The sequence below is a fragment of the Diabrotica virgifera genome, chromosome 3 (assembly GCF_917563875.1).
Source record: "Diabrotica virgifera virgifera chromosome 3, PGI_DIABVI_V3a".
Classification (NCBI taxonomy): domain Eukaryota; kingdom Metazoa; phylum Arthropoda; class Insecta; order Coleoptera; family Chrysomelidae; genus Diabrotica; species Diabrotica virgifera.
In genome coordinates, this window is record NC_065445.1 from 176,235,585 (window position 1) to 176,261,723 (window position 26,139).

At 32.0% G+C, this 26,139-nt stretch overlaps 1 protein-coding gene across 1 annotated transcript; it reads right to left on the reverse strand.

Annotated features, from left to right (window-relative positions):
- Positions 1 to 5,945: 5,945 nt before the first annotated feature.
- LOC126882636 (uncharacterized) lies at positions 5,946 to 25,917 on the reverse strand. The gene is made up of 3 exons (XM_050647611.1): positions 25,515 to 25,917; positions 22,305 to 23,204; positions 5,946 to 6,013 (listed from the first exon to the last, which is right to left on the reverse strand). Exons 1-3 carry the CDS (start codon positions 25,915 to 25,917, stop codon positions 5,946 to 5,948), a joined length of 1,371 nt encoding a protein of 456 aa, XP_050503568.1.
- Positions 25,918 to 26,139: the final 222 nt, after the last annotated feature.

Sequence of the window (26,139 nt, forward strand, 5' to 3'; positions counted from 1 at the left end):
GTGGCTCTGTTTTCAGCGTAGTTGGTTATATTATCGTTCTACCAAAACATTTGTGTTATTTTGTATTACTAAGCACAAAAAACAAAATTTGTTTAATTTGTATTTTGAGAACGATTTCCAAGATGAATATCAAAACGTCAAAGCAAAACACATTTAAACTGAAATTCTGGTTAATTCCCAATAAAAATAGTAAATAACAATAAAATCCCACAACAAAGTAGCTTTTGAACAATATCTAGTTTATAGTATGAACTTTTATATTGGTTCGCTTTCACTACTGCTACAGTATCTTTGGTTTCTTTTTTTGGGATCTTATAATTTTGAAGGCCTCCGTCAGACCTGCTTCTTGCCAATCTTTCTACTGAGATTATCCCTTTTTGTTGGTTTGTCACGACCAGCTCTATTTATTCTAAACTTTACTAATGTTTTTAGATAGCTTACCTCTATTAATACTAGCCATATTTCTACAAGTTCTATTGTTACTTTCTTTGATGTTACATTTTTGATTAAGTATTTTTTTTGCTATGGATGCACCTTTTTTCTCTTTCTTGAACATCCACCATTTAATTTTTTGTGATTGTATCCAACATTTTTTTACTCTTACTAACTTTTACCTTACAGTCTTTATATTTAAGCACGGCATGTTCTTTTGTTGTCTAAGAAGAATGTTTGATGATTATGTCTGAACACACACATAGAAGAACTCGAGTTGTGAGTAAATCCACAATTATCCCAGTTTTTTAATTTTTGTCCGCATTCAAGGTCCAACCTTGCCAACCTGACTCTTACCTCCATCTTAACCCTCCGTTAGTCACGCGGTCTACAATCGTAGACCACTCTCCTTTAAGTGGTCGCTAATTGCAGAAAATTGCACATACGCCTCCATCCCGCTTAGTAGCTGTCACTAATACTTCCAACTTACTTTTTAGTTTGCTAAACGTCGCCGATCTGTTTTCATTATTTATTTACCATTATTCAAAGAGCACTGGTATACAACCGTAGACCGCGCGACTAAGCCCGTTCCAGTTGTCAGTTGTATATTATTATATAAAGCTAATATGTAGCCTGCTGTGTATATAAAGCTAATAATATAAATGAAAAAGTTTCAAGAAGCGACTTCATTAAAAACTTAGCATGGGAACTAATCAAACCGCAAATTGAATATGGGTCAACTATACCTTCCCTGCTAAGCGAACTTAGACGACGAGCTCGCGTACTGCTCGGAGTTCAAGAAGTCGTACACCCTCCCCCTAATATTCCAGCAAATTACGTGGTACGATGTATTTGTGCACAAATTTGCAATATGGCAACAAGAAGGACATGCCAAAGATGTGACAAATTTGCATGCAAGAATCATATCAGGGATATTTGCACTGAATGTTTGACGGACTAAAATTGTGCCACTTTTACCATTTAACAGTTTTGTTCTTTTTTTAATTTCTAGTTCTATTCTTTATTATTCATCCCTATTGGTCATTCTATAAGTTCAAAAGTAAAAAATAATTGTGTTCTTTACTAAATTGAGCTTATTTTTGTGACCATTTTCATTTACTTGCGAATAAAGACCCAAAAATTCATGACCTCGTTTTTAATTTTAGCACTGTCAAAATGAGAAAAGCCAATGATATTATTTAAAGGTAAAATATTTCAAAACCTCTAAATTTTAAACAACCGCTTGGATTGACATGAAATTTGGTATACACATAGCTAACAAGTCAAAGAAAAAAAGTGATATTGTACCGATGTGTGCTTTTGCCACAGGGGTGAGTTTCACCCCCTTTCGGGGGTGAACAATATATGTTCGAAATAAGTCCGGAAATGGTAAAATGACTAATTTTAAGCAACTTTTGTTTTATAAAGTTTTTTCACCAAGTTAATAATTTTCGAGTTGTTTGCGAGTAAATATGTTAATCTTTTTACAAAATTACCACGTTTTCAGACATTTGTCGCAAATAACTCAAAAAGTAAGTATTTGATCGAAAAAAAATTCTTATCAAAACTATAGCACGTAAAAAAGACAAAAACATGGTGTATATATTAGGTCACTATAACTAGTAGAAGCAGAGTTATAGCTAATGAAAAATAGGTTCATATTCGTCAAATACCAAATCGAATATTTTAACGTGCCATAACCAAAAACGATTTGGGGAAAACTCATTTTAACTTTTCTAAAGTGCTTAAAAAAATGCTTATTTTTGTTTTTTTTTTTAATTTTTTGGTATCAAAAGTAAACAAGTTACGCTGAAAATAAATTTGGTCCCTTTTTTTGGTAAGAAATCGGGAAAATCACCCTCTAATTAGCATTTCAAATGAACTTAATTGTTACCACTTCACAAGTTTTTTACTCTCGTATGTATTAATCATATGATCTGTAAGTTTCATCGGTTCAAAGTCCTTATTTTTAAAAGAGCTCTAGTTAAAAGGGCTTGAACGAGTCACTTATCACGAGTGTATGCAAATTTGGAAACATCAAATCTTAACCAATTTTTGTCTTACAAAAAAACAAAAAAATACAAAACATTCAGAAAAGTAAAGCCGACTTTTTTATTTAAGTTTTTTGGTGTTTCTAACAAGTTAAGTTATTTTGAAAAAAAAAAAAATTTTTTTTTCATAACTAAAATTTTTAAAAATTTTACTTTAAAACTAAATTTTTTCAAAAATAAGCACTTTGAATCGATGAAACTAACAGATCATATAAACACAACGTAAGTATAGCTGAGTCGGCGAATCTTTACCCGTGCGTCATCATTTAAAGCATACGAAATAAGTCGATGGTAAGTCGGAAATTGAAATTTACTAAACGCAACAGCAAGTGACAGTAAGTGAGTCAATTTGTTGCTTCGTTAATTGTAAAATAAATGAAAATCTATATTTGTTAATAACTTTTACTAAATTTAACTTAAAACTTTAGAGTTTCACCCAAAGTTGAGTATTGAGGTACTTAACAAACCCTCAAAATTTGGGACCGACCCATTAATCAGGTTAAAAGTTATTCTATTTGTTTTTCCCAGAGTGCTTTGTTTTGCAATAACATAAGACAGAAAATAATGAAGATAGTGCATTCTTCGTATGCCAAATGAAAGTGGAAGAGTGATGCTGTCAAAATTTGTTAAAAAAAGATAAAAAAATTATTTAATATAATCAAAAATCCTAATGCCAAACTTTTGAAATTTTGTAGTTTATAAACATTTAGAATAACTTTAAAAATATTGTATGCAGAAAAAATCTTTTAACTCATTCGAAAAGCTAGTATTTTAACACGAATTTTCGAGTAAAAAAATTTAGCCTAGGTTCATTTGGGCCAAAGTTAACCATGGGGTTTTTTTAATTCACAGCTAATTTGTTTATAATAATTAAGGACTCTCATTGATGTCATTTTAAAGACTGTAATTTGTTTCTTTTGTTAAAAAAATTGCAGAAACATTGTACCTTCACAGGACTCTCTACAAATTTTCAAAAATGTAGTTCGAATGGTTACTAGGGTGAACCTACAAATCCACCGAGTTCAAATACCGAAAAAGCAATTTCTAACAAATACAATATTCTGTATCTCGGGATCTACTCAATGGATTTTGATCTTCCTTTTTTAATTTTTATGTAAATAGGAAATTTGTTTATAAATTTATTAATTAATAAGCAGTGTAATTTGTTTTAACAATTCTTAAAAAAAATATTTTTTTTCCAAAAATGTATTTAGATTTTAATCATAGTATCATAATATCATTGATGATCATAAAAAAAGTTAAAGTACACTTTAATAAATAAATTGTTTTTATTAAATAATTACTTATTGGAGATAATTTATTTATTCAAGTATACCTTAACTTTTTATATGATTAATAAGGCTAGTATGATTAAAAAAATAAATTTTTGGAAAAAATATTATTTTTTAAAAAATTGTTTAAACAAATTAGACCGTTTATTAGTTAATAAATATCTAGACAAATTTCATATTTGTAATGTAGACAAAAAGTACATACAAATTAAAAAAAGAAAGATCCAAATTCATTGAGTATATCCCGAGATATAGGAAAAGATAGTAGTTTTAAATTGTTTTTTTAGTTTTTTAAATCGTGCATTTGTCGGCTCCCAGCTCTCCCTTCACTTACCACGACTAGTCACCATTTGAACTACATTTTTAAAAATTTCATGTAAAGTATCTGCTTTTCGAATATCTAAAAATATTTTTTTCATAGACAATATTTTAAAGTTATTCTATTTAAAAAATTTGGCATTAGGATTTTTGACTATATTAGATAATTTTTTTTATCTTTTTTAATACATTTTGTTAGTATCACTTTTTTACTTTAATTTGGCATACGAAAAATTGCCGTATCTTCATTATTTTCTCTCTTATGTTATTGCAAAACAAATGTTTCTGGGATAAACAAATGGAATAACTTTTAAACTAATTAATGGGTCGATCTCAAATTTTGAGGGTTTGTTAAATACCCCAATACTCAACTTTGAGTGAAACACTAAAGTTCTAAGTTAGTTTTGGTAAAAGTTATTAACAAGTAACGATTTTCATTTATTTTGCAGTTTGCGAAGCAACAAATTAACTTTTTAACTTTCAAAAATCGGCATTGCGAAGCGTTTTTAATGTTGTAAAAAATTTATATTTGTAATTTTATATCAACTATTTAGGTTTTAATTGATTGCAAAAAATCGAAAAAATCGCGTTTTTTGCACTAAATTGTTAATAATTAAAAAACGGACGCGAACTCTAAGCAATGAACAGGTAGGTTTTCATCGTATCACTAAATCACAATAACTAAAAAAGTTGTCAGCTACCTGTCCCGAACATGGTCTATTTCTTGCTTATTTCCCTGGAGTAAAAAGAGGCTGGTTAAAGAAATACTCTTAAATAAACCATAGAATTAAGTGACTATGGATTGAACACAAAAGTATCTACGAGCGTTAAAGTATGTAAAGTATAAAATATATTATGCAATTTTTTAAAATATCACATTCAGGTATATAATAAATCTTGTATGTATATTTTTAACCACAATTATTTAATGATACGCCAGTGCTTGTAATCAATATCTATTAACACGTTATATTTGCGGCTTTCAATGGCACATCATTCTCACAAAAAACATATCAATTACACTCACAGTTATGGGACTCCAACAAAAAGTGCCGCGATTTTAAATGTAGAGATACATCCTTTTTTCTTAGTTTTTTTTAGATATTAAACCAGTTCAAATGCCTAGTATACTTGGGATTGTGAGTGTTATCGAGATGTCATTAACACCAGACGAATTTAAATATAGATTTAATCAGAGAGAAGAAAGTCAAAATATATCAAATAGTCAATTTTGATAATATTTTATTTTAGATATCCTTTCCATATTTTTTTCAATGAAATTGAAAAGAAAATAGAAACAAAGAAGACAACAATACCACCACCGAGCTCGCAAACGGTGGCCGACAAAACACATTAACGCCCAAATTGTTTGTTTTTTTTCAAAATTTTAGTTATACTTCGTTATACTCAGTAATCTTGTTCCTAATCAGGAAATATTCATGAAATTAATTTACAGCTTTGCACTTTTGAATTATGATACGTCCTATCCTAGCGTTGGAAATTGATGATTGTTTGATGATTGACAATGTGTTTTAAATGAATTCATATTTTTTAGAATCCTAAGAAAGGTTATAAGTGTTTTCGAAAAATTTAAACGCAGAATGAAAGATTACATTATTGCAGAGAGCCGAATTCTCCCTTAGTATAACCAAAAAGTTTCTTTTGAATGAGATATTTGAAAATAAAAACTACACTAAATTTTTTTTCTTCCCCCATTTAACTTATTAAAATAAACATTAAAGAAGTTTTCAGGGACTTTCGGCCCTTAGCAATAATGCAATCTTTCATTCTGAGTTTAAATTTTTGAAAAATACATATTAATTTTCTCAGGATTCGAAAAGAATGAATGCATTTAAAACACATTGGTGCCAAATTTGGCGTCTATGCCCTTAAACGTTTCTGTCTCGGTTATTTTGTATCCTACAAAAATAAAAAAAAACAAGTAAAACCTTTGCTAACAAAAAAAAAACGCAAATTTTGTTTTTTTTTTTTCATTTTTACGCGTATTATTATTTTTGGAGTTATTATCAAAATGAAATATCCGAAAATTTTAAAATTCTGATTTTTTTAAATTATGTATATGTATAGTTTTTTCAAAAATATGCATTCTTCAACGGTCAAAAATTTTGATGTTATTACTTATATTATTACTTTTTATATTATTATGTTACTTTTTATTTTATTACTTTTTATTTTTTTAATGTTCGTTGTTTCGCTAACTTCATAACATGAAGCGGCTTCGTAATATGAAAAATAAAAAAGCGGCAATGTTAATTTTTCCACCAATAATTAGCGACAAAAAACGGCAAATTCCTATTGTGCTTGCCATACTATTGGAGAAAAGTGATTCGCTAACTTTATATACATCTTAAGAAGTTATATTTCTAATATTATTATTTCAACGAAATAATTATATTTATAACAGTGTAATTGCACTTTTATTTAAATAAAAACTAATTTTCATACTTAAAATGATACCAAAAATTAAAAATAGCATTAATACTTACGTCATTTTTATCAATTCTTTTTACGTCAAATAACAATTTCGTATGACAGTAATGACATAATGCTTTTGCATGATGGCGGGTTTCCATGTTTAATCGATAGTTGTTATCAATATTGAATACAGTCGGTCCAATATACTTACCGTTGTACGTCATCCGCGTCATAACCCGTGACGTCACATGCTACCAACACGAAATATTTAGGCGCTAGGCCTGTTCCTTAGAATCAATTAGCCGAGTACACGGAAGTTAGAGCCACTAGACATATTTTATTATATACGCGTAGAAATAAAATTGGAAAATTTCTACTAATGTACATTTAAAGAAACATACCCTAAGTTATGTCATTTAATTTGTATATGTAAGTGGAATATAAAGCGTTTTTACAAAGCACATTTGTTCGGATTACACTCTAACTGCGATCGAACAAAGGTGACATTTTGGCATAAATCGGTAACACTTATTTGACAGTTGCGGTGATGACACTTCATATTTGTTTTTATTATTTACTATAGGTATATTTATGTTTTATTATATTTACGGTTTGTATTATTTACTTGAACGTAAGATTATACCTTAATTCTTGTATTCTCTTTTTAAAGTTTTTATTTACACTGTTAATTTGTTTTGTTGTATAATCCACTTCCGTAAAAATTATGTGATATATTTGATTTAAAATGAGTTCAAGAACTTTTTGTAATTGGGCAACAATGTCAACTTAAATCTCTGACGTGGAAAATGACGTGCAACAGTAAGTATATTGGACGGACTGTACCTAATAATTACTAAATCTGTAAAGTTTTGATTTATGTTGTATGAATAGAACTGCAGAATACTAGAGAATTTCACTTTTTCAGATAAATTTAATTAACAATACCGTAAAATAGACATATAGTAGCAAAAGAAAAGATAAATGGCAAAGAATAAAAATGGGTTATGTTTTTATCGTTATTGAAGACACCAAATGGAGATGGAATCATAGTCAGAGATTATGTAGCAGCAGCTGGTTCAAAAAACTACTAGTTAATGCAAATTCGAGGATGGATATGGACACGAACGTGGGAAAGATTATGGACATGAGAGAATATAACAAAATCGATATGAGCCTTGACAAAAATATACAAAAACTAAACCGTAAAGATACAAACAATGAAAGAACTATGAATGCAAAAAATGAAAAACAAAATAAGTATTGAAAAATTGGATTGTGCAATATACAAAGTCTAACTGGTTAAGAAGAGGAACTTATTGATGAGTTTGAAAACACCAAAATGGATTTATAAGCATTCATTGAAACAAAGAGAAAAGGAAGTGGATGTATTAAAATGAGAAATGAGCACTACATGATTTTTGGAGGTGTTAATGAGTTAAAACTTGCGAGGGCAGGAGTTGCCCTAATGGTTCACAGAAATCAGCATAAAAATATCACCAGATGGAAAAATATTTCGGAACGGAATATCTCCTTAGAATAGATATCAGTAAAAACGAGAAGACAACACTTATTGTTGGGTATGGACCATCGGAAAATGAAGCCAAGGAACTCAAAGATAGCTTCTGGGAATTATTGCAGGACGAAATAGACCAAATAAATCATAAGGTCATAATAGTAGGCGATTTTAATGGGCGAGTAGGGTCAAGCAATGACTATGACTACCATATAGGACCATATGGAGAAATACTCACGAATAATAATGGACAAAAAGTCATCGATATGCAAATTAGTAACACATTTTTTCAACACAAGGAGATTCATAAATACACACGAGTGATGGATTCACGGAACGAGAAATCCGTTATTGACCTAGTATTAGTACAGAACAGATATCAAAATGAAATAGCGGACGTTCGTGTTAAAATAGGTTATGAGATCAGTTCAGATCATTTTCGCGTTGAAGCTAAAATAAAGAGAAGGAGAGAACAGACATTTAATATTAAAAATGAAAATCGCTACGAACAACTTAGTATTAAAGTATATGGTAGGGGAGCCCAAGCGGGGATTTTTGCAGTTACTCGAGCGCGTCAGATTAGCATATGGGAGAAACCTGGTACCCTGCAGATGAACCTCTACCATATATTGGCTCTTAACACAGGGGAGTTCGTTAAGGGGGGCCCGAAAAAAAAATCTATCCTTAAAAATACTCGAAATGGTCAGATTAAGATAAAGTAAGTTAAGTACATGCAAAAGAGTGTATATTTCAAAAATCTGACGATTTGAGCAGGGGGTAAGGAAATGGGTGAGTCCCAAAGTTTCACAAGAAATAAGCGAATATGTCGCGAAATAAATGACAGATCGAAAAACTAAAAAATATGTTCTTAATATATTTTAAAAATCTATCGAATGATACCAAACACGACTTCCCACGGAGAGGGGTGGGGGGTAAATTTAATATTTTAAATACGAATCCCGCGATATTTCGCGAAATGAACATCAGATCGAAGAACTGTAAAATACACTTATTCGATACTTTTAAAAAATCTATCGAATGGCACCAAACACGACTCCCCAAGGAGGTGGGGTGGGGGGTTACTTTAAAATCTTAAATAGAAGCCCTCATTTTTTATTGCAGATTTGGATTCCTTACGTAAAAATAAGTAACTTTTATTCGAAACATTTTTTCGAATTATGGATAGATGGCGTTATAATCGGAAAAAACGATTATTAGAAATGGAAAATTAAATTAAAAAATGGCAAGCGCCCACTAAAATGGAAAATTTTACTTAACTTTTTTTGGTTTTAGGACCTACTCTTCACAACCCAATAGGTCCCCATAACGCTCGAGTGACTGCACATTTAGCATACTTTGCTCCCCTACCAATACAAACTTCAGTCTGAAAATATTAGGAAAGAATACTGTCGTAAATTAAATGAAAACATACGAAAAATAAATTAGATTATGGAATATTATGGAATAATTTTAAGGAGCTGGTGTATGCAACTGGGAGTAAAGTATGTGGTGTAACGAAAGGAAGATATGTGAAAGGTACGGCGTGGTAGAATAATGACATAAAATTGGAAGTTTCAAAGAAGAAAAAATTGTGGAAAAAGTATATAAGCAACAAAAGTGAAAGTAATTATCAAGAATATAAGGAACAGAGAATACTGGTTAAAAATAAAATTAAAGAAGCTTAGAATCGTCAATGGGAAGAATTTGGAAATAAAATGGAAAGTGATAGTAAGGGTAATGCGAAGTTGCTCTATAGGACCCTAAAAAATCTAAGACAAAAGAAATAAAACGGAGTAACAGGTTTAGAGGACAAATATGGTAATATATTATTAAAAAATGAAGAGATCACCGAAATATGGCGAGAACATTTTATGGAAATATTAATGGGAGACAACAACGAAATAGAGAATGACAGGGAGGAGTACAATTTAAATGAACAACAAGATGATGATGGCAAAACATACAAAGAACACAGGGAAGCAATTTTAAAATAAAAAATGGCAAGGCTGCAGGACACGATAATATTAAGGCTGATCTAATTAAATATATGGAAGGAGAAGGATTACAATTAATATGGAAGATCATAAGGAGCTGTTGGCATACCGGAAGCATACCTAGAAATTGGACTCTTGCAACTGTTCTACCATTACACAAAAGAGGTGATAAACATAAGTGTTGTAACTACAGGGGTATCTCATTGTTGGTAGTTGCTAGTAAAATCTACGAAATAATACTAGAGAAAAAGTTGCGAGAAAATATCAAGGCACACTGGATGACAGCCAATGCGGCTTTAGGCCAGGGCGAGGTACAACCGATCTCATATTCACGGTGAGACAGTTATCAGAAAAAGCCCTAGCTAGAGCATAGCAGTAAGTTGATTCTCTGTTTTGTGGACTTGGAAAAAGCATTTGATCAGGCGCCACGTAACAAGATCTGGGAAATATTAAACCCTAGAAATGTGAAACCGAAGTTAATCCAAGCAATAAAGAATATATATAAATGTACACGTAATACTGTAAGAACGAACAAACGCTCATCTCGAGAATTCTACACAAGGACAAGTGTAAGACAAGGTGGTGTTCTGAGGCCATTGTTATTCATCACTCTAATGGACGAAATTGCAAAATAATGCAGGGATAAGGTAAACAGAACTAGGGTGAGGTGTATAATCTTCAACAAGTTTACGTGTCAGAGTTGATATTATATGCCGATGACCTGGTAATTGTGGCAAAATCAGAAAAAGACTTGCAAGTGAATGTGAATGTTTGGAATGAAGCTTTTAAGGAATTTGGGATGAAAATAAATATTGAAAAAACAGAAGCTTTAGTAATATCCAAAACTCAAAAAAATATAAATATAAAGCTGAATAATGAGACCATTACCCAAGTAGAGAACTTCAAGTATCTAGGATCGACAGTATGGACAAGGAAATATTGAACCAGAAATAAACAGCGGGGTAATGAGTGTAAGAAAATTATACTATGCACTAAATAAAAGTTTTATTACGAAGAAAGAAGTAAACCTGAAAACAAAAAGAAAGTATTTCAAATTGAATACGAGCCGGTGCTATTCTACGGTAGTGAAACGTGGACAATGAGCGACAACATCCGTAGTAAAATTCAAGCATGCGAATGCGATATTTTCGTGCGGTATCCAGGGTGACCAGACGTGATCGTATAAGAAATGAAGACATACGTGTAAGCTGAGGTATTGGAAGGACCTTAGACATACTTGAAACGAAACAGTTATCGTGGTTCGGACATATGGCGAGAATGAGTGAAGGAAGAACTGTAAAGGGGTACGGAAAGCGGCATCTGACAACAAAAGACGAAGAGGCAGGCCAGCAAGAACGTGGAACGCAAATATTGGAAAGGCTTGCTTAAAAAGAAATATTGGGTGGAGAGAAGCAGAAAGACTAGCTACTGACCGAAAGGCATGGAGACGTCTGATTTCTCCACTTACCTCGACACCGTACAAGAGGACGGCTTAAGTAAGTAAGTAAGTAATAACGTAAATTTTGTACAATATTTTTAATGAATAAAGTAAATCAATTTTAAGTTCACTCAGTAAATAATCGATTACTACCATCGACCACTTACAAATTTAATCTCGGTTAATTTAATTAATAATCGCGGCAGGTAAAGTAAAATTCTTCTTTCAGTACAATAAAGTGTTACTTTGGTGCCGCAAATGGGGACAAATGAGTACAATAATGAATGACTTTAGTGACGGTTGGCGATAAAATGATTTTATTTAGTGCAAATCTCACTTTTTATGTCTTTTTAATGTGTAGAAACACTAAATTTTATTTTTATGAAAAAACATTTAAATATGCTACAATTACTTAAGTTAACATTCTTTCCTTATCACTACGACCTTTATTCACATAACAAGAAGATAGTCAGTTTATAATTAGTTCTTCCTTATAAAACACCATTAAGAAATAAATGGCGACAAAGACAAATAAATAAATATTTTAATTAGGTCTTTCAACTCCTCTCCCGATAGAATTTAAAGTCCAGTAGAAAACAATATTGCGTCGAAACTATGAAACATTCCAAATGAACAAACGAGCACAGCTGCAAGGGATCAGTGCTTTTGGAAAAGATAACACAATCGCTTCTAAATTCCATACAATCTAAACAAACAATGTATTACTGAAATTTAGAAAATTTAGTCTTATTAATCTTAAAGGCAGAAACCTATTATTTGTCCGACACGATGTAACGCGACGCAATGCAGCCCGATGCGACAGATATCTGGCATACAGCTTTATAGGTCTGGATCCTGCGTATGAAAAAAAAAAGTTGATTAATAGCAAGCTGAAAATTTGTTAATAGCTTAAGGGTATCTAGTAGGACAAACTTTGATATATGGGAACCCTGGAACAGGGGAAGTTTTAATTGTGAAACAGGTTAAAAATTTGGAACGGTAAGACCACGAAAACGGCACATGTATTTTGTCCGACAGAACAGACTTAAACTCTCCGAACAGAGATTATAGTACCCGTGTTGAGCTGGCCCCCCCCCCACTTGCAAAAATTAAAAAACGAATAGCCCTGATTTATGAGCTATTTATGAGCTCTCATATTCCGCAAACTAAAAATTTTGAGCTCGTTCCACTGAGCAGGAATTTAATACTTTAGTGGGGGGGGGGGGGGACTGAGTCAGCCCCCCCCACTACTTAAAAATAGGAATATTGAATCGGTTTTTGCGGCAGAATTACGAGCTATTTATGAGCTCTTGAAATTATATAGTTTCGATTTTTGAGCTCATCCCCTTCACCCCCAAACAACCCTTTAATTGATTTAACATAAGAGAAAAATGCTGAGAAAACTTAAAATATATCGTATTGCGGATATAATTCCTATAACTTATATACACTAAGAATAAACTATTAAATCACGTGCATTTCGATTATTGAGCTACAACCCCTTCGCAAGAAAACCACCCTATCTTCCCGGCTTAAGAGAAAGTTGTACTTGAAATGCATTAAATTAATTATTTGGCGACTACATATCATTTGATAATTTATAAGCTTTCAAATTACGCGCATCTAAATCAGTAAATTGCAATTTATTTTATATAGTGCAGTCACTGAAAGTAAAAATCAACGATTACCTTCAATTTCGGTGAACCTTCATCGATTTTCACGAAAATTGGTCAGTGGTTAGAGAATACCTCAAGAAACAAAGGTGACATGATACCACCTTGGGCCTTTACCCTGAGGGTGGATACCGCCCCTTCTCGGGGGTGAAAAATTATTTTATAAAAAATAACTGCACAAATCTATAAAAGAACAAATTATAAGCAAAATGTATTATATAAAGTTATTAAAATAAGTCAATACTTTTTAAGTTATTAAAGATCAAAAATTTTAATTATTAGTGAAAAAAATGCATGTTTTGAATCGGTTTTTCGTAAATCACTGAAAAACTGTAAGTTTTTATGAAAAAGTTAATAGTAGTTTTATTCGTATAGCTTATATTCTAAGAATAAACTCTTAAATCACGCGCCTTTCGATTATTGAGATACAACCCCTTCGCAAGAAAACCATCCCATATTCCCGGCTTAAGAGAGAGAGTTGTACTTAAAATAATTTAAATTAATTATTTGTCGACTAGATATCGTTTAATAATTTATGAGCTTGCAAAATATACGCATCTCAATTATTGAATTGCCATTTTCTTTCTATAGTGCAGTCACTGAAGGTAAAAATCAACTATGACCTTCGATTTCGGTAAATCTGCATTCATTTTCACGAAAATTGGTGAGCGGATTTTGATGCTATCAACTTTTTCTGGAGCTCATTTTGGATAGGTATTTCTAAGTACTTTGATAAGTATTTAGTACCTAAGTGTTATAAAATGCATCTCTTTCCCGTTATTTAAGCTTGTATCCTTAGATCTGAACAGTCGCAGAAAAAAATATACATTTAATTACCAATAACTTACTTTAAATTAACATTAAAGGGTTTTTCAAGTAAGCAATTTATTATATTTTTTATTGGCTTCAATTTTAGTGTTGAACACTTTTTTGTAAAAACTTACAGTTTTTGAGTTATTTATGAAAAATCGCTTTAAAACATGCATTTTCTTTCACAAAAATTAAAATATTTGATCTTTAATAACTCAAAAAGTGTTAATTTATTTTAATCACATTATATAACAAATTTTGCTTACAATTTGTCCCTCTCTCTAATTGTGGGGTTATTTTTAATAAAGTAATTTTCACCCCCGAGAAGGGGTGACATATACCCCAGGTTAAAACCCCAAGTTGTTATTGTTAATTCGTGAAAATGAATGGAGATTTACCGAAATCGAAGGTCATATTTGATTTTTACCTTCAGTGACTGCACTATAGAAAGAAAATGGCAATTCAATAATTGACATGCGTATATTTTGCAAGCTCATAAATTATTAAACGATATGTAGTCTCCAAATAATTAATTTAAATTATTTTAAGTACAACTCTCTCTTAAGCCGGGAATATGGGATGGTTTTCTTGCGAAGGGGTTGTAACTCTATAATCGAAAGGCGCGTGATTTAAGAGTTTATTCTTAGAATATAAGCTTTACGAATTAAACTACTATGAACTTTTTTGTAAAAACTTACAGTTTTTCAGTGATTTACGAAAAACCGCTTCATAACATGCATTTTTTTCACGAATAATTAAAATCTTTGATCTTTAATAGCTTAAAAAGTATTGACTTATTTTATTAACTTTATATAATAAATTTTGCTTTTAATTTGTTCTTTTATTGATTTGTGCAGTTATTTTTAATAAAATAATTTTCACCCCCGAGAAGGGGCAGTATCCACCCTCAGAGTAAAGGCGCAAGGTGGTACCATGTCACCTTTGTTTCTTGACGTATCCTCTAACCACTGACCAATTTTCGTGAAAATCGATGAAGGTTCACCGAAATTGAAGGTAATCGTTGATTTTTACCTTCAGTGACTGCACTATACAAAATAAATTGCAATTTACTGATCTAAATTCGCGTAATTTAGAAGCTTATAAATTATTCAATGATATGTCGTCGCCAAATAATTAGTTTAATGCATTTTAAGTACAACTTTCTCTTAAGTCGGTAAGATAGGGTGGTTTTCTTGCGAAGGGGTTGTAGCTCAATAATCGAAATGCACGTGATTTAATAGTTTATTCTTAGTGTATATAAGTTATAGGAATTATATCCGCAATACGATATATTTTAAGTTTTCTCAGCATTTTTCTCTTATGTTAAATCAATTAAAGGGTTGTTTGGGGGTGAAGGGGATGAGCTCAAAAATCGAAACTATATAATTTCAAGAGCTCATAAATAGCTCGTAATTCTGCCGCAAAAACCGATTCAATATTCCTATTTTTAAGTAGTGGGGGTTAAAGTACACTAAAGTATCAAATTCCTGCTCAGTGGAACGAGCTCAAAATTTTTAGTTTGCGGAATATGAGAGCTCATAAATAGCTCATAAATCAGGGCTATTTGTTTTTTGATTTTTGCAAGTGGGGGGGGCCAGCTCAACACGGGTGATTATAGTCCAGGGCCCAGGGCGCATCTGTTTTGAGATGGACGTTGAGAGGTGACTCAAATTTTTTTGCAAAAGTTGCTTAAAAATAACTCAAATAATAATATTTAAGTTATCTTCCCACTCAAAATGGTCCGGAACATTGTTTAAATAATCAAAATATCAAAATATGAAGGAAAAATTCGATTTTTTTGTTGGTTTTTTGATTATAACTTTAAAACTGTTTATTTTTGAGAAAAGTTGTACTGACATAAAAGTTGCGTAATTAAATTTCCTACAACATAGAATGGGTTAAAAATTTAAATAATAGTCACCCTTGTTGCAAAATAGCAATAGTTGAGAAAAAATCCATGCAAAAGCAAGTATTCGCATTTTACGTTTTTCAACCATTTACGCTACACTTAGGACCTTCATATTTTACCCAGAAAAACTTATGATAAAGTAAAAAAACACTGTTATTTTAATTAAGATCGGTTTAATAAATTTTGCAAAATAAATTTTTCAATCCAGCTTTCGCAAAAAAAATTCGTTTTTTAAAAATGTTGCAGGACTGAAAATAAAGCAGATAGCAAGTTGAATTTTTTTTGCTTGTAGAAGTGTACTGTATATTTTATTTACAATTTGCAAAACTAAAATCTATTAATTACCACGCCGTCAGGAAATTTTTTAAATAAACATTAATTTTTGGTGCTGCGCGCAGGACAGCGGTGTTCGATTCACACAAGGTGATTTCCACCAAAATTTCTTCCAATCTTTATCTAATATATTATATTCTTACTCTATATTTTGTTGTATTTTAATAATTTAATTCCACAAAACCAAACTAATTTTATTATTGTTTGTGAAATATGGTTTAAACAATTTCATATGTTTTTCATCACTTTTATTCTCTAAGTTAAAATATATGAACAAAGAAAGTTTTTGCTAAAAAAAGTGTTATTTCAAAGGATAGAGTATGTGTTTTTATTTTGCAATAAACAAATCAGAGCAAACTATCCCCTGTCCTGCGCGTAGCACCAATAATTAATGTTTATTTAAAAAAAAAAATCCTGACGCCGTGGTAGTTAATCGATTTTAATTTTGCAAATTGCAAATGAAAGGTACAGTACACTTCTATACGCAAAAAAACCATTTAACTTGCTATCTGCTTTATTTTCAGTCCTGTAACATTTTGAAAAAATGAATTTTTTTTGCGAAGGCTGGATTGCAAAATTTATTTTGCAAAATCTATTGAACCGATCTTAATGAAATTTACAGTATTATTTAACTGTATCGTAAAGTTTTTCAGGGTAAAACATTAAGGTCCTAAATGTAGCATAGATGGTTGAAAAACGTAAAATGCGAATACTTGTTTTTGCATGTTTTTTCGCAATTATTGCCATTTTGAAACAAGGGTGACTATTTTTTAAATCTTTAACCAATTTTGTATCGTAGGAAATTTTTATTTACGCAACTTTTATATTAGTACAACTTTTCTCGGAAATGAATACTTTTAAAGTTATAATCAAAAAACGAAGAAAAAAATCGAATTTTTCCTTAATTTTTTAACATTTTGATTATTTAAACAATGTTCCGGACCTTTTTGAGAGGGAGGATAACTCAAATATTATTATTTGAGTTGTTTTCAAGTAATTTCTTCAAAAATATTTGAGTCACCTTTCAACGTCCAAATGTACTAATATGTTTTTCTACGAGCGTGCAAAAATGTCTACTTTCGCGCACGCATTTTAGTTTAGAAAGTTTTACTTTTCCGCACGCGTATCCACCGTCATGGAAACCAAGATCGTCGTCATGCTAACTAATTATATTGAAAGTTTGGTTTTGACAACATTGTCAAAGAATTAAGTCAACTTTTTAGCAATTTTATTATTATCAAATACAAAATATGTAATTTTAATTATATCTATTTATTATTTACAATGTTTATATTGAACGTACAACTGAATCCTACGCTTTTTTCTTCAAATATGCTATTAACTTAAAAAAATCGCCTATATTGACATTTTTTTCAATTTTTAATACTGACTTGAGCATGGAATAGCGGGACCACAAAGTATTTGGTTTGCAGATTTTGGATAGACTAATAAAATAAGCCAAAAAACACTTCTTCTTTTAAGCTATTTACACTTTTTTCTTTACACCAACTCATAAAAATATTGTATTCTTTCTTGTACCTGTTTGCTGATTTTTCGGTAACAAATTAAGATAATTGACAACGTCGAGGATAGATGGAGGTAGTTCTTCGTCACTTGATGCCATCTAAATCACTGAATTATTTTTTAATTCGTAAGTAAAGATAAATTTTAAAGTATGTGACGTGCTTCTTGACAATAATTGCTTTGTTTGACATCGTTGCTATGCCTTTAAGATATTAAAACCTGCATAGGGATTACGAACACTCGATACGAATCGTATCCGCCATGTTTTCCCGTAAGGCGCTATGGGAAAACATGGCGGATACGATGCGTATCGAGTGTACGTAATCCGGGCCCTGTACATAACTGATATTTAGGCACCGCATTGAATTTAATTCGGTGTTATTAGATCGTCGTCATGCTAACCAATTATATAGAAAGTTTGGTTTTGACAACCTTGTCAGAGATTTAATTTGTGTATGTATTTTTATATTAATTCAATTAATTGATTAAGATTTGGTCTTTTTTAAATGCTCGTAGAAAAAATATTGTTCCTAACTCTTGCAGAAAGTCTCTTTTCCGCACTCGACTGCTTGCCGAACTCCGCTTCGCTTCGTTCGGCAAACTGCAATCGCGTGCGGAAAAGTATGACTTTCTGCACTTGTTAGGAAAATAGCTATTACAGATGCGCCCTGAAATTCTCATGCAAAATCAGACTGCTATTTATCAACAAATGGGCGTTTTAATGAGTGGAACATGTAGAATATGCCAGGAATTATGACAGGTCATAAATAGCAGTCTGATTTTTTCATGAGAGTTTAATCTCTGTTCGGAGAGTTTAAGTCTATTCTGTCGGACAAAATAAATGTGCCGTTTTCGTGGTCTGACCGTTCCAAATTTTTAACCTGTTCCCCACAGATTAAAAATATGGACAATTAAAACTGCCCCTGTTTCAGTGTTCCCATATATGAAAGTTTATCCGACTAGACACCCTTAAGCTACTAACAAATTTTCAGCTTGCTATTAATCAACTTTTTTTTCATACGCGGGATCCAGACCTATTACACGTAATTTGATGTATTTACGACGGGCTGCATCGGGGAGGATGGCATAGCATTGCGTGGGATAAATATAACCAATTACAGGTAAAACTGTATGCCAGATATCCGTTGCATCGGATCAGACAAATATTAGGTTTGTTCTAGCATCAGTTTCAAACGGTTTGAAACCATCAGAGAATGGAGATCAGCGAATAGTGGACCAGCGCGAGTAGAGGGGATAGCACTGGTGACTGTATTATGTTTTTTCACTGACCAACTGTTTGCTGACGGTTTTTGACTAGTTTGACTGTTTGCTAGAACAAACCTATTATGTTTCTGCCTTAACTCTTCAACCGCCAAATAGGAGACATAATTCTTACGTTTAGACAAAAATAAAAAAAAAGAAAAATGTTCTTCTTCTTCTTTAAGTTTCATCTTCTATCGAAGGTTGGAAATCATCATAGCCGTGTTGACTACAGCTCTAAAGAGCTCTGCATTCGAATAATTCCCTTAAGTTCTTAAGCCAGGATATTCTTCGTCTACCCACATTTTGCATTCCTCGGATTTTTCCTTGCATAAGTGGTAATAATGAGTATTTCTGCTCTCTCCTCATCACATGTCCTGAGTACTCAAATTTTCGTCTTTTGATAGTTAATATTATTTCTGCTTCATTTCCTATCCTTCCAGTTACTTCTACGTTTGACATTCTTTGAATCCATGATATTCGTAGGAGTCTTCTGTAACACCAAAATTCAAAGACGGCCAACTTATTCAGATGAACTTGTTTTAATGTCCACGCTTCCAATCCATAAAGGAGAGTAAAACCGAAGTATCCTTACTCGTAGTTCTAATCTTATATCCCGACAACAAAGAAACTTGATTCGAAACTGGTTTCTTATCTATTAAACAGTGTTTCCGATTAGCTCTTAGTTTTTTATCAAAATTAAGATGGTTTTACTTGTTAGAAAATTATCAAAGTTGGTATAATAGTGTATTATATAGTGCTTAATCCAATTTTGGGATCAAACTGTAAGTTAGACCAGTTTTTTACTATTATTTAATCAACAAACAGTAAACAACGGTTATAAATACCAAAACCGAGGTAATTAAGTATCTTAATTACTAATGAACCTGTCCAAGTACCAGGGCCGTAATCAGGCAACATAGGCCCAATATGCAGAAAATTTCAGAGGAGAGAACTTCTGAACTTCAAAATTCTCAAGATGTCATTAATCCATCTAATTAATCAAAGTTATATTCAACCGCTCTGAACCAACCTAACAAAAAATTCCCAAGCAAAAACCAAGCCATGTGTTCAATTCACTTCCAAATACTAAAATTGAAGATTATTTAAATGCCATAGCAACTAAGATCGATCCTAATAAAATTCTCGCCATTTCTAGGATTGTAAATGATCGCATTTGCATATATTTTACTACTGAAAGTCATCGAATTTTTAAGAACAGATAATGGAAAAATAGTAATCAATCAGGAACGTATCCAAGCCAGAAAGTTAATCAAACCAAGCGAAAAACTGATAATTTCTAATCTCTGTCTGGGGTGGCGATTGGGCTATGCTGGTCTATTACGCAATCGAATTTAAAGCGGACTGTATGGAAATAATAACAAAAAAATTCTTACCTTATTTTAACTGGTAGGTCGAGAAGTCTTCAGTTATTAGTAAGGTGAAGGAAGGAGGGAGAAAGGGTTAATTTATTTTTTACTATAACTGAAACCGGCGTTTTTTGGCGACACTTGATAACTACAGGAAACGACTTAACAATTCAATTTGTTCTTACTTACTGACGACCACGACTAGTTAGTACTAACGAAAGGTAATTAAAGAGAAAACAAAAAATTTAGTACAATATCTGGGCAAGAAAATAGGCCAGGTACTTCGAATGAAATAAATTTAATGAGGCCAAAACATCCTGCCCCCCCGAGTTTATTTTTAAAATAAACGAAAAATCAACGAAAACTAATTTAATTTTAATATGCTAAGTCTGCACATGAACCCATCACCCTAAACTAAAATTTTAACTATCAAATAAAATAAAAAAATCCTCTCCAGTTTATTGACTGGGTAGAGGACACAGTTTAACGACTGGGCGCATGTAACTACCGTGCTTGGTTCGCACTTTTACGATTCGAACAATCCCATCTTTTCCAGGATACAAAGTCTCTATGACTGCCAGAGGCCACTGTAAAGGTGGGATAGTTTCATTTTTTATTATAACTACCATTCCCTCTTTGGGAGGGTTCGAGTTAGTGTTCCATTTTAAACGAGACTGCATAGAAGACAAATATTCTGAATGCCATCTTTTCCAATAATGTTGAACAATGCAATCTAATAATTTATATCTTTTCAAAGTACTCATATTTTTATCAAGATCAATATCCATCGAGGGTAATGACACTAAAGGTTCTGTGCATAAAAAATGCGATGGAGTCAGCGCGACTGGATTTTCAGGGTCGTTACTTTGAACACAAAGAGGACGCGAATTCAAAAGACACTCGATTTGTGTCAGAACAGTTAAAAATTCTTCGTAAGTAAGGATTTGATTCCCCACAACTCTATTTAAATGAAGTTTTACACTTTTTATATTGCTTTCCCAAATACCACCGAAGTGACTGCCATAAGGTACGTTCATTTTCCAAGAAATTTTGGTATTATTAATTTCCTGTTGGAATGCATCTTTATAAGTTTTTGAAGTAGTTAATTGATATATTTCATCGAGGACTCTCTTGGCACCCACAAAATTTGTGCCATTATCTGAATATAAAACCTTACAATTTCCACGACGAGATAAAAATCTTTTGAAAGTGGCTAAGAAACAATCTGTAGAGAGCGAGGAGGCTAATTCAAGATGTATGGCTTTCGTACTTAGACAAACAAACAAACATACGTAAGCCTTTTGAGTTTTTACGCCACGATATTTTCCTATAATAATGGAAAACGCACCAGTATAATCTACACCAGTGTGTAAAAAGGCTTTTGCCTGATTGACTCTTACGGCGGGTAAGTCAGCCATCATAGGATAGGTAGGTTTAGGATTAAGACGAAAACAACGATTACATCTCCAAATTCTATTTCTGATGGCCTGACGACTAGATAGTATCCAATAATTTGTTCTCAGAAGATTTTGCAACAAATACGCTCCAGCATGTAAATGCAATTTATGGAAATAATCTATTAACAAAATGGTTAAAGGATCGGCTTTGGGCAACAAAATCGGATGTTTTTGTTCAAAACTACATTGGGAGTTGGACAAACGTCCACCTACTCTAATTATTCCATTTTCAATAAATGGATTCAAACGACGTATGGAAGATTTTACAACGAGATTTTGAGAAAGGGCTTTATATTCTTCAGAAAAATGCTTTTGCTGGACAGCTCGAATTAATTCAATTTCTGCAATTTTTAAATCAAATAGAGATATCCGTTTATTTAAAGACAATTTTCTAAGAAATCTCAATACGTATACTGTGGAATTTAAAAGTTTCGACCAACTGGAAAAATATTCAATAAGAGTATACAGCGGAGAAATTACACGAGTGACATTACCAAAGAAGGTTTGTGATCTATATTCAGAATCACAAATCATAATTTCCTGTCCGTTGACTAACGAAGAAGGAAACAAACCTCGAAAGGCGCAATCAACAACATTTTCCTTTCCAGGAACAAAAAACCAATACTCTGACGGAACCATCTTATGAATTGTAACAACTCTATTTTGAACAAATATTTTGAGATTTTTCTCTGAGGACTTTATCCAATTTAATACAATCATGGAATCACTTAAGGCAAAAATTTTATCAATATTATGTCTAGGAGAATAAGTTTCAATAGCATGTGAAAGAAGCTTTGAGAGAAGAAGCGCTCCACAAAGCTCTAATCGAGGAAGAGTTATTTTAGACATTGGAGATACTTTAGATTGAGAGTACAGTAAAGTAACTTTAACTTGACCTGTACAATTAACAACCCTGGAATAAACAATGGCTGCGTATCCAGCAGCACTTGCGTCTGAAAATCCTACAAAAGACAACGACGAATTAGGTGTAACTGCTATATGGCGTGGAATTTGTATTTTGTATAGGACATGAAATTCATTTTGAAACTTTTCCCATGCTATTTCGACTTCTTTTGGTACGGTACTATCCCAATCTACCTTTAGAGTCCAAAGTTTCTTTATCCAAATTTTAAGCAAGAGGGTTATAGGAGATAGGAATCCCAAGGGATCAAACATACGAGCAACAAGTGAGAGCATGTTTCTTTTTGTACAACGGGTCGATGAGGGTATTTCTAACCCAAAACTAAAATTGTCACATTTTTCTTCCCATTGCAATCCTAACACTTTGGAGACTGACTTATCAAATTGTTTGGTTTTGACCAATTGAAGGGGTTCGGGGATTGTCGATAGTAGATCGTTCGAGTTCGACATCCATTTGGTTAATTTAAAACCACCTTTTTGAAACAAATTCACTAACTGAGTGTGTGTAACTATAGCTTCAGAAACATTTGGAAAACTGCTAATAAAATCGTCTACATACATATCTCTTAAAATTGGGATGATAGCATCAGGAAAACTTTTAGATTCGTCATTACATAATTGTTTTATTACCCTGAGACTAAGATATGGTGAGGCTTTTACTCCAAAAGTTAAAGTATTTAATTGGAAAATAGAAATAGGATCATTGGTATCAAATCTCCACAAAACCCTTTGAAACGAACAATGAGATTCAACCACTTTAACCTGCCTATACATTTGTTTCAAATCAGCGACAATTGCGATTGGAAAAAGACGAAAATTCAACAATATTGTGGTAGGATTATTTTGTAATTTTGGACCTTTATAAAGAATTTCATTTAATGACGGTCCTTTACTAGTTTTCATAGAGGCATCAAAGACTATTCTACAAGGAGTGGAAGGGCTATCTGATTTAAAAACACAATGATGGGGAATATAATACGACAACGAATCAATGGTTTGAATGGGAACTAAACTCATGTGCTTTTGGTCTAAATAGTCTTGAAAGATATCACAGTAAAGTTTTCTAAGTTCTGGGTTTGGTGCTAGGCGATTTTCTAAGGACAACAATCTATTTTTAGCAAGAACAAAAGAATCACCCAGTACATTAGGATCATTTTGGAACGGCAATGAAACTGTGTATCTACCATCTGCATCTCTACATACATTTTCTAAAAATAAATTTTCACAAATTTCATCTTCTGATGAACTATTAGTAACAGTGGGCAAATCCTCTAATTCATACATTCTTTCGACCAAGGAATCTAAATTCAACAAAGGGTTACAGACGAAAGACAAATATGTGTGGATTTTTTCAAAATTTGGTGCAGCTGAGCCCATGACTACATAACCTAAACTAGTCTCAATAGCTGATAGAGAATCTTCGCATGACACTCTATTACAACCAATGATATTTGAAAAGACAGATAAGGCTAAAATACCATCTATCTTGCCAGGAAAAAAGAAATTCGGGTCAGCTAATTTCAAGTGTTCTATACTGTTAATACAGTCTTTGTCAACTGGTTGATCTGGCAACTTATTAGAGATTGTGTCTATAAGCAACACTTCTATAGGATATTGTATTTTTTTATCAAAATGGGAAAAGATAACAATGTTGGTTTTACCTACTATCGGGGTGGTTGATCCTCCTATACCAGAAACTGTCAAATTTAATTTCGAATAACTTAGGCCTAATTTTCGGGAACAATCAAAAGTAAGAAAATTAGCAGAAGAACCACTATCTAACAAAAATCTAACCTTGTGAGCACTACCCCATTTATCAACAACTTTAACCATTATTGTCCCAAACAGACTAACAGAACTCGATTCTGATTCATTTGGGATATTTTTAGAATGGCGGACATGTAAACTAGAAGGATTATCAGAAGAACCAGAGGTAGGCTCAGTACTAGTGGAGGGAAATGGAACATTCTCATTAGGCCGAGTAGTATTTGGCTTATGCAACTTGGAATGGTGCCTAGCTTTGCACACAACACAAGAAAATTTTGACGGACAATTGGATACTCGATGCTTTGAAGAAAAACAATTTAAACATAAATTATTTTCCTTCACTAATTTAAATCTGGATTCAAATGGTAGCCCTAAAAAGTGCTTACAGTCTTTAATTAAATGTGGGCCTTTTTTACAAACAACACAATCTATGGAGGAATACGTATTCTGTTCTTGCAAATGAAACGATTTGTTCGGTTTTTGAAACGAAAAATTATTTTTGGAATTCCTTGATCTATCATTTTTAATAAGAGATTTACTACGTTGGCGTAAAAATTTCAATAAATCATCATAAGCGGGTAAATCATTATTATTTCTTATTAAATCAAATGAATCTATGGTATCTTGTGGTAATTTTAACATAGCTAAATAAGTTAAAATATGATCATCTAAATTATCGAGATTTAATCGTTTTAGTGCAGAAACATTAGTATCAAACTTTTCCAAAAATATTTCCAAATATGATGGATTATTAGATTGCAAACCGCGAAAATTAACAATTCGATCCATATAGAGATTAAACAAATATTTTTTATCATTATATCTTTCAACAAGCATATTCCAAATAATGTCATAATTATTAGGAATGGGTTCTATTGAGCTACAGCTTTTCAAGGCTTTCCCGGAAATACAACTCAACAAATACTGTAGCTTATCGGACTTGGGATATTCTATTTTGTTATGAACAAATTGTTTGAAATTTTCATAGAAAACAGGCCACAGAGATATATCTTCACCATCAAACTTAACTAATTCAAATTTGGGCATTTTAATAGTAGAATTATTAGTACTATTGGGATTATTACTCAAAACAGCAGGTTTATTTATTAATAATGAAGCTAAATATTCAATATTGGAGTAGAGATCATAAAATGCATCTAAATGCGTATGGTATGCAACGCCAGCATCTGGCTCCATCTCTTGTTTTAATATAACGATATCTTGAACAATTTCCTCATATTCTGATAGAGTTTTTTCGAAAGTACTATATCTAACTGCAAAGTTACGCATTTTTGAGGCATTTTCTGGATCTTTTTCTAAGGCCGACTCGGCATCGTAACATAATTGAGCCCTACGAAAGATAGTTTCACGTTTAGAGCATAATCGCTCCAATTTTAGTTCGTTTTGACTTTTAGGCATGTTTAATAATAAATATTGAAATTCTTTCAAAAAATTATCAATGATGAAGAAATAAAATGGAACAAAACCCAAAATATGTCAAGAATAGTAGTTAGGTGTATATATTTTTTCAACAATTACTAAAATTTTATTAAACTAAATCCAAACAAATTATTTTTAGGTTTGCAAAATATCCAAATCAAATATATTTACTTAATCAAAATCGATTTCACTAAGCGATGG

Bases quoted from the DNA above. Each gene is read 5' to 3' on its own strand.
- LOC126882636 (XM_050647611.1), bottom strand. From the start codon at position 25,917: ATGCCTAAAAGTCAAAACGAACTAAAATTGGAGCGATTATGCTCTAAA. The intron at 23,205-25,514 runs GTGAAGATATAT...TGTTTCAAAAAG, and splicing joins TGAATTAGTTAAGTTTGATG to GTGGTTTTAAATTAACCAAA. The intron at 6,014-22,304 runs GTAATGTCACTC...TTATTTTTGTAG, and splicing joins TAGATCACAAACCTTCTTTG to GATACAAAATAACCGAGACA.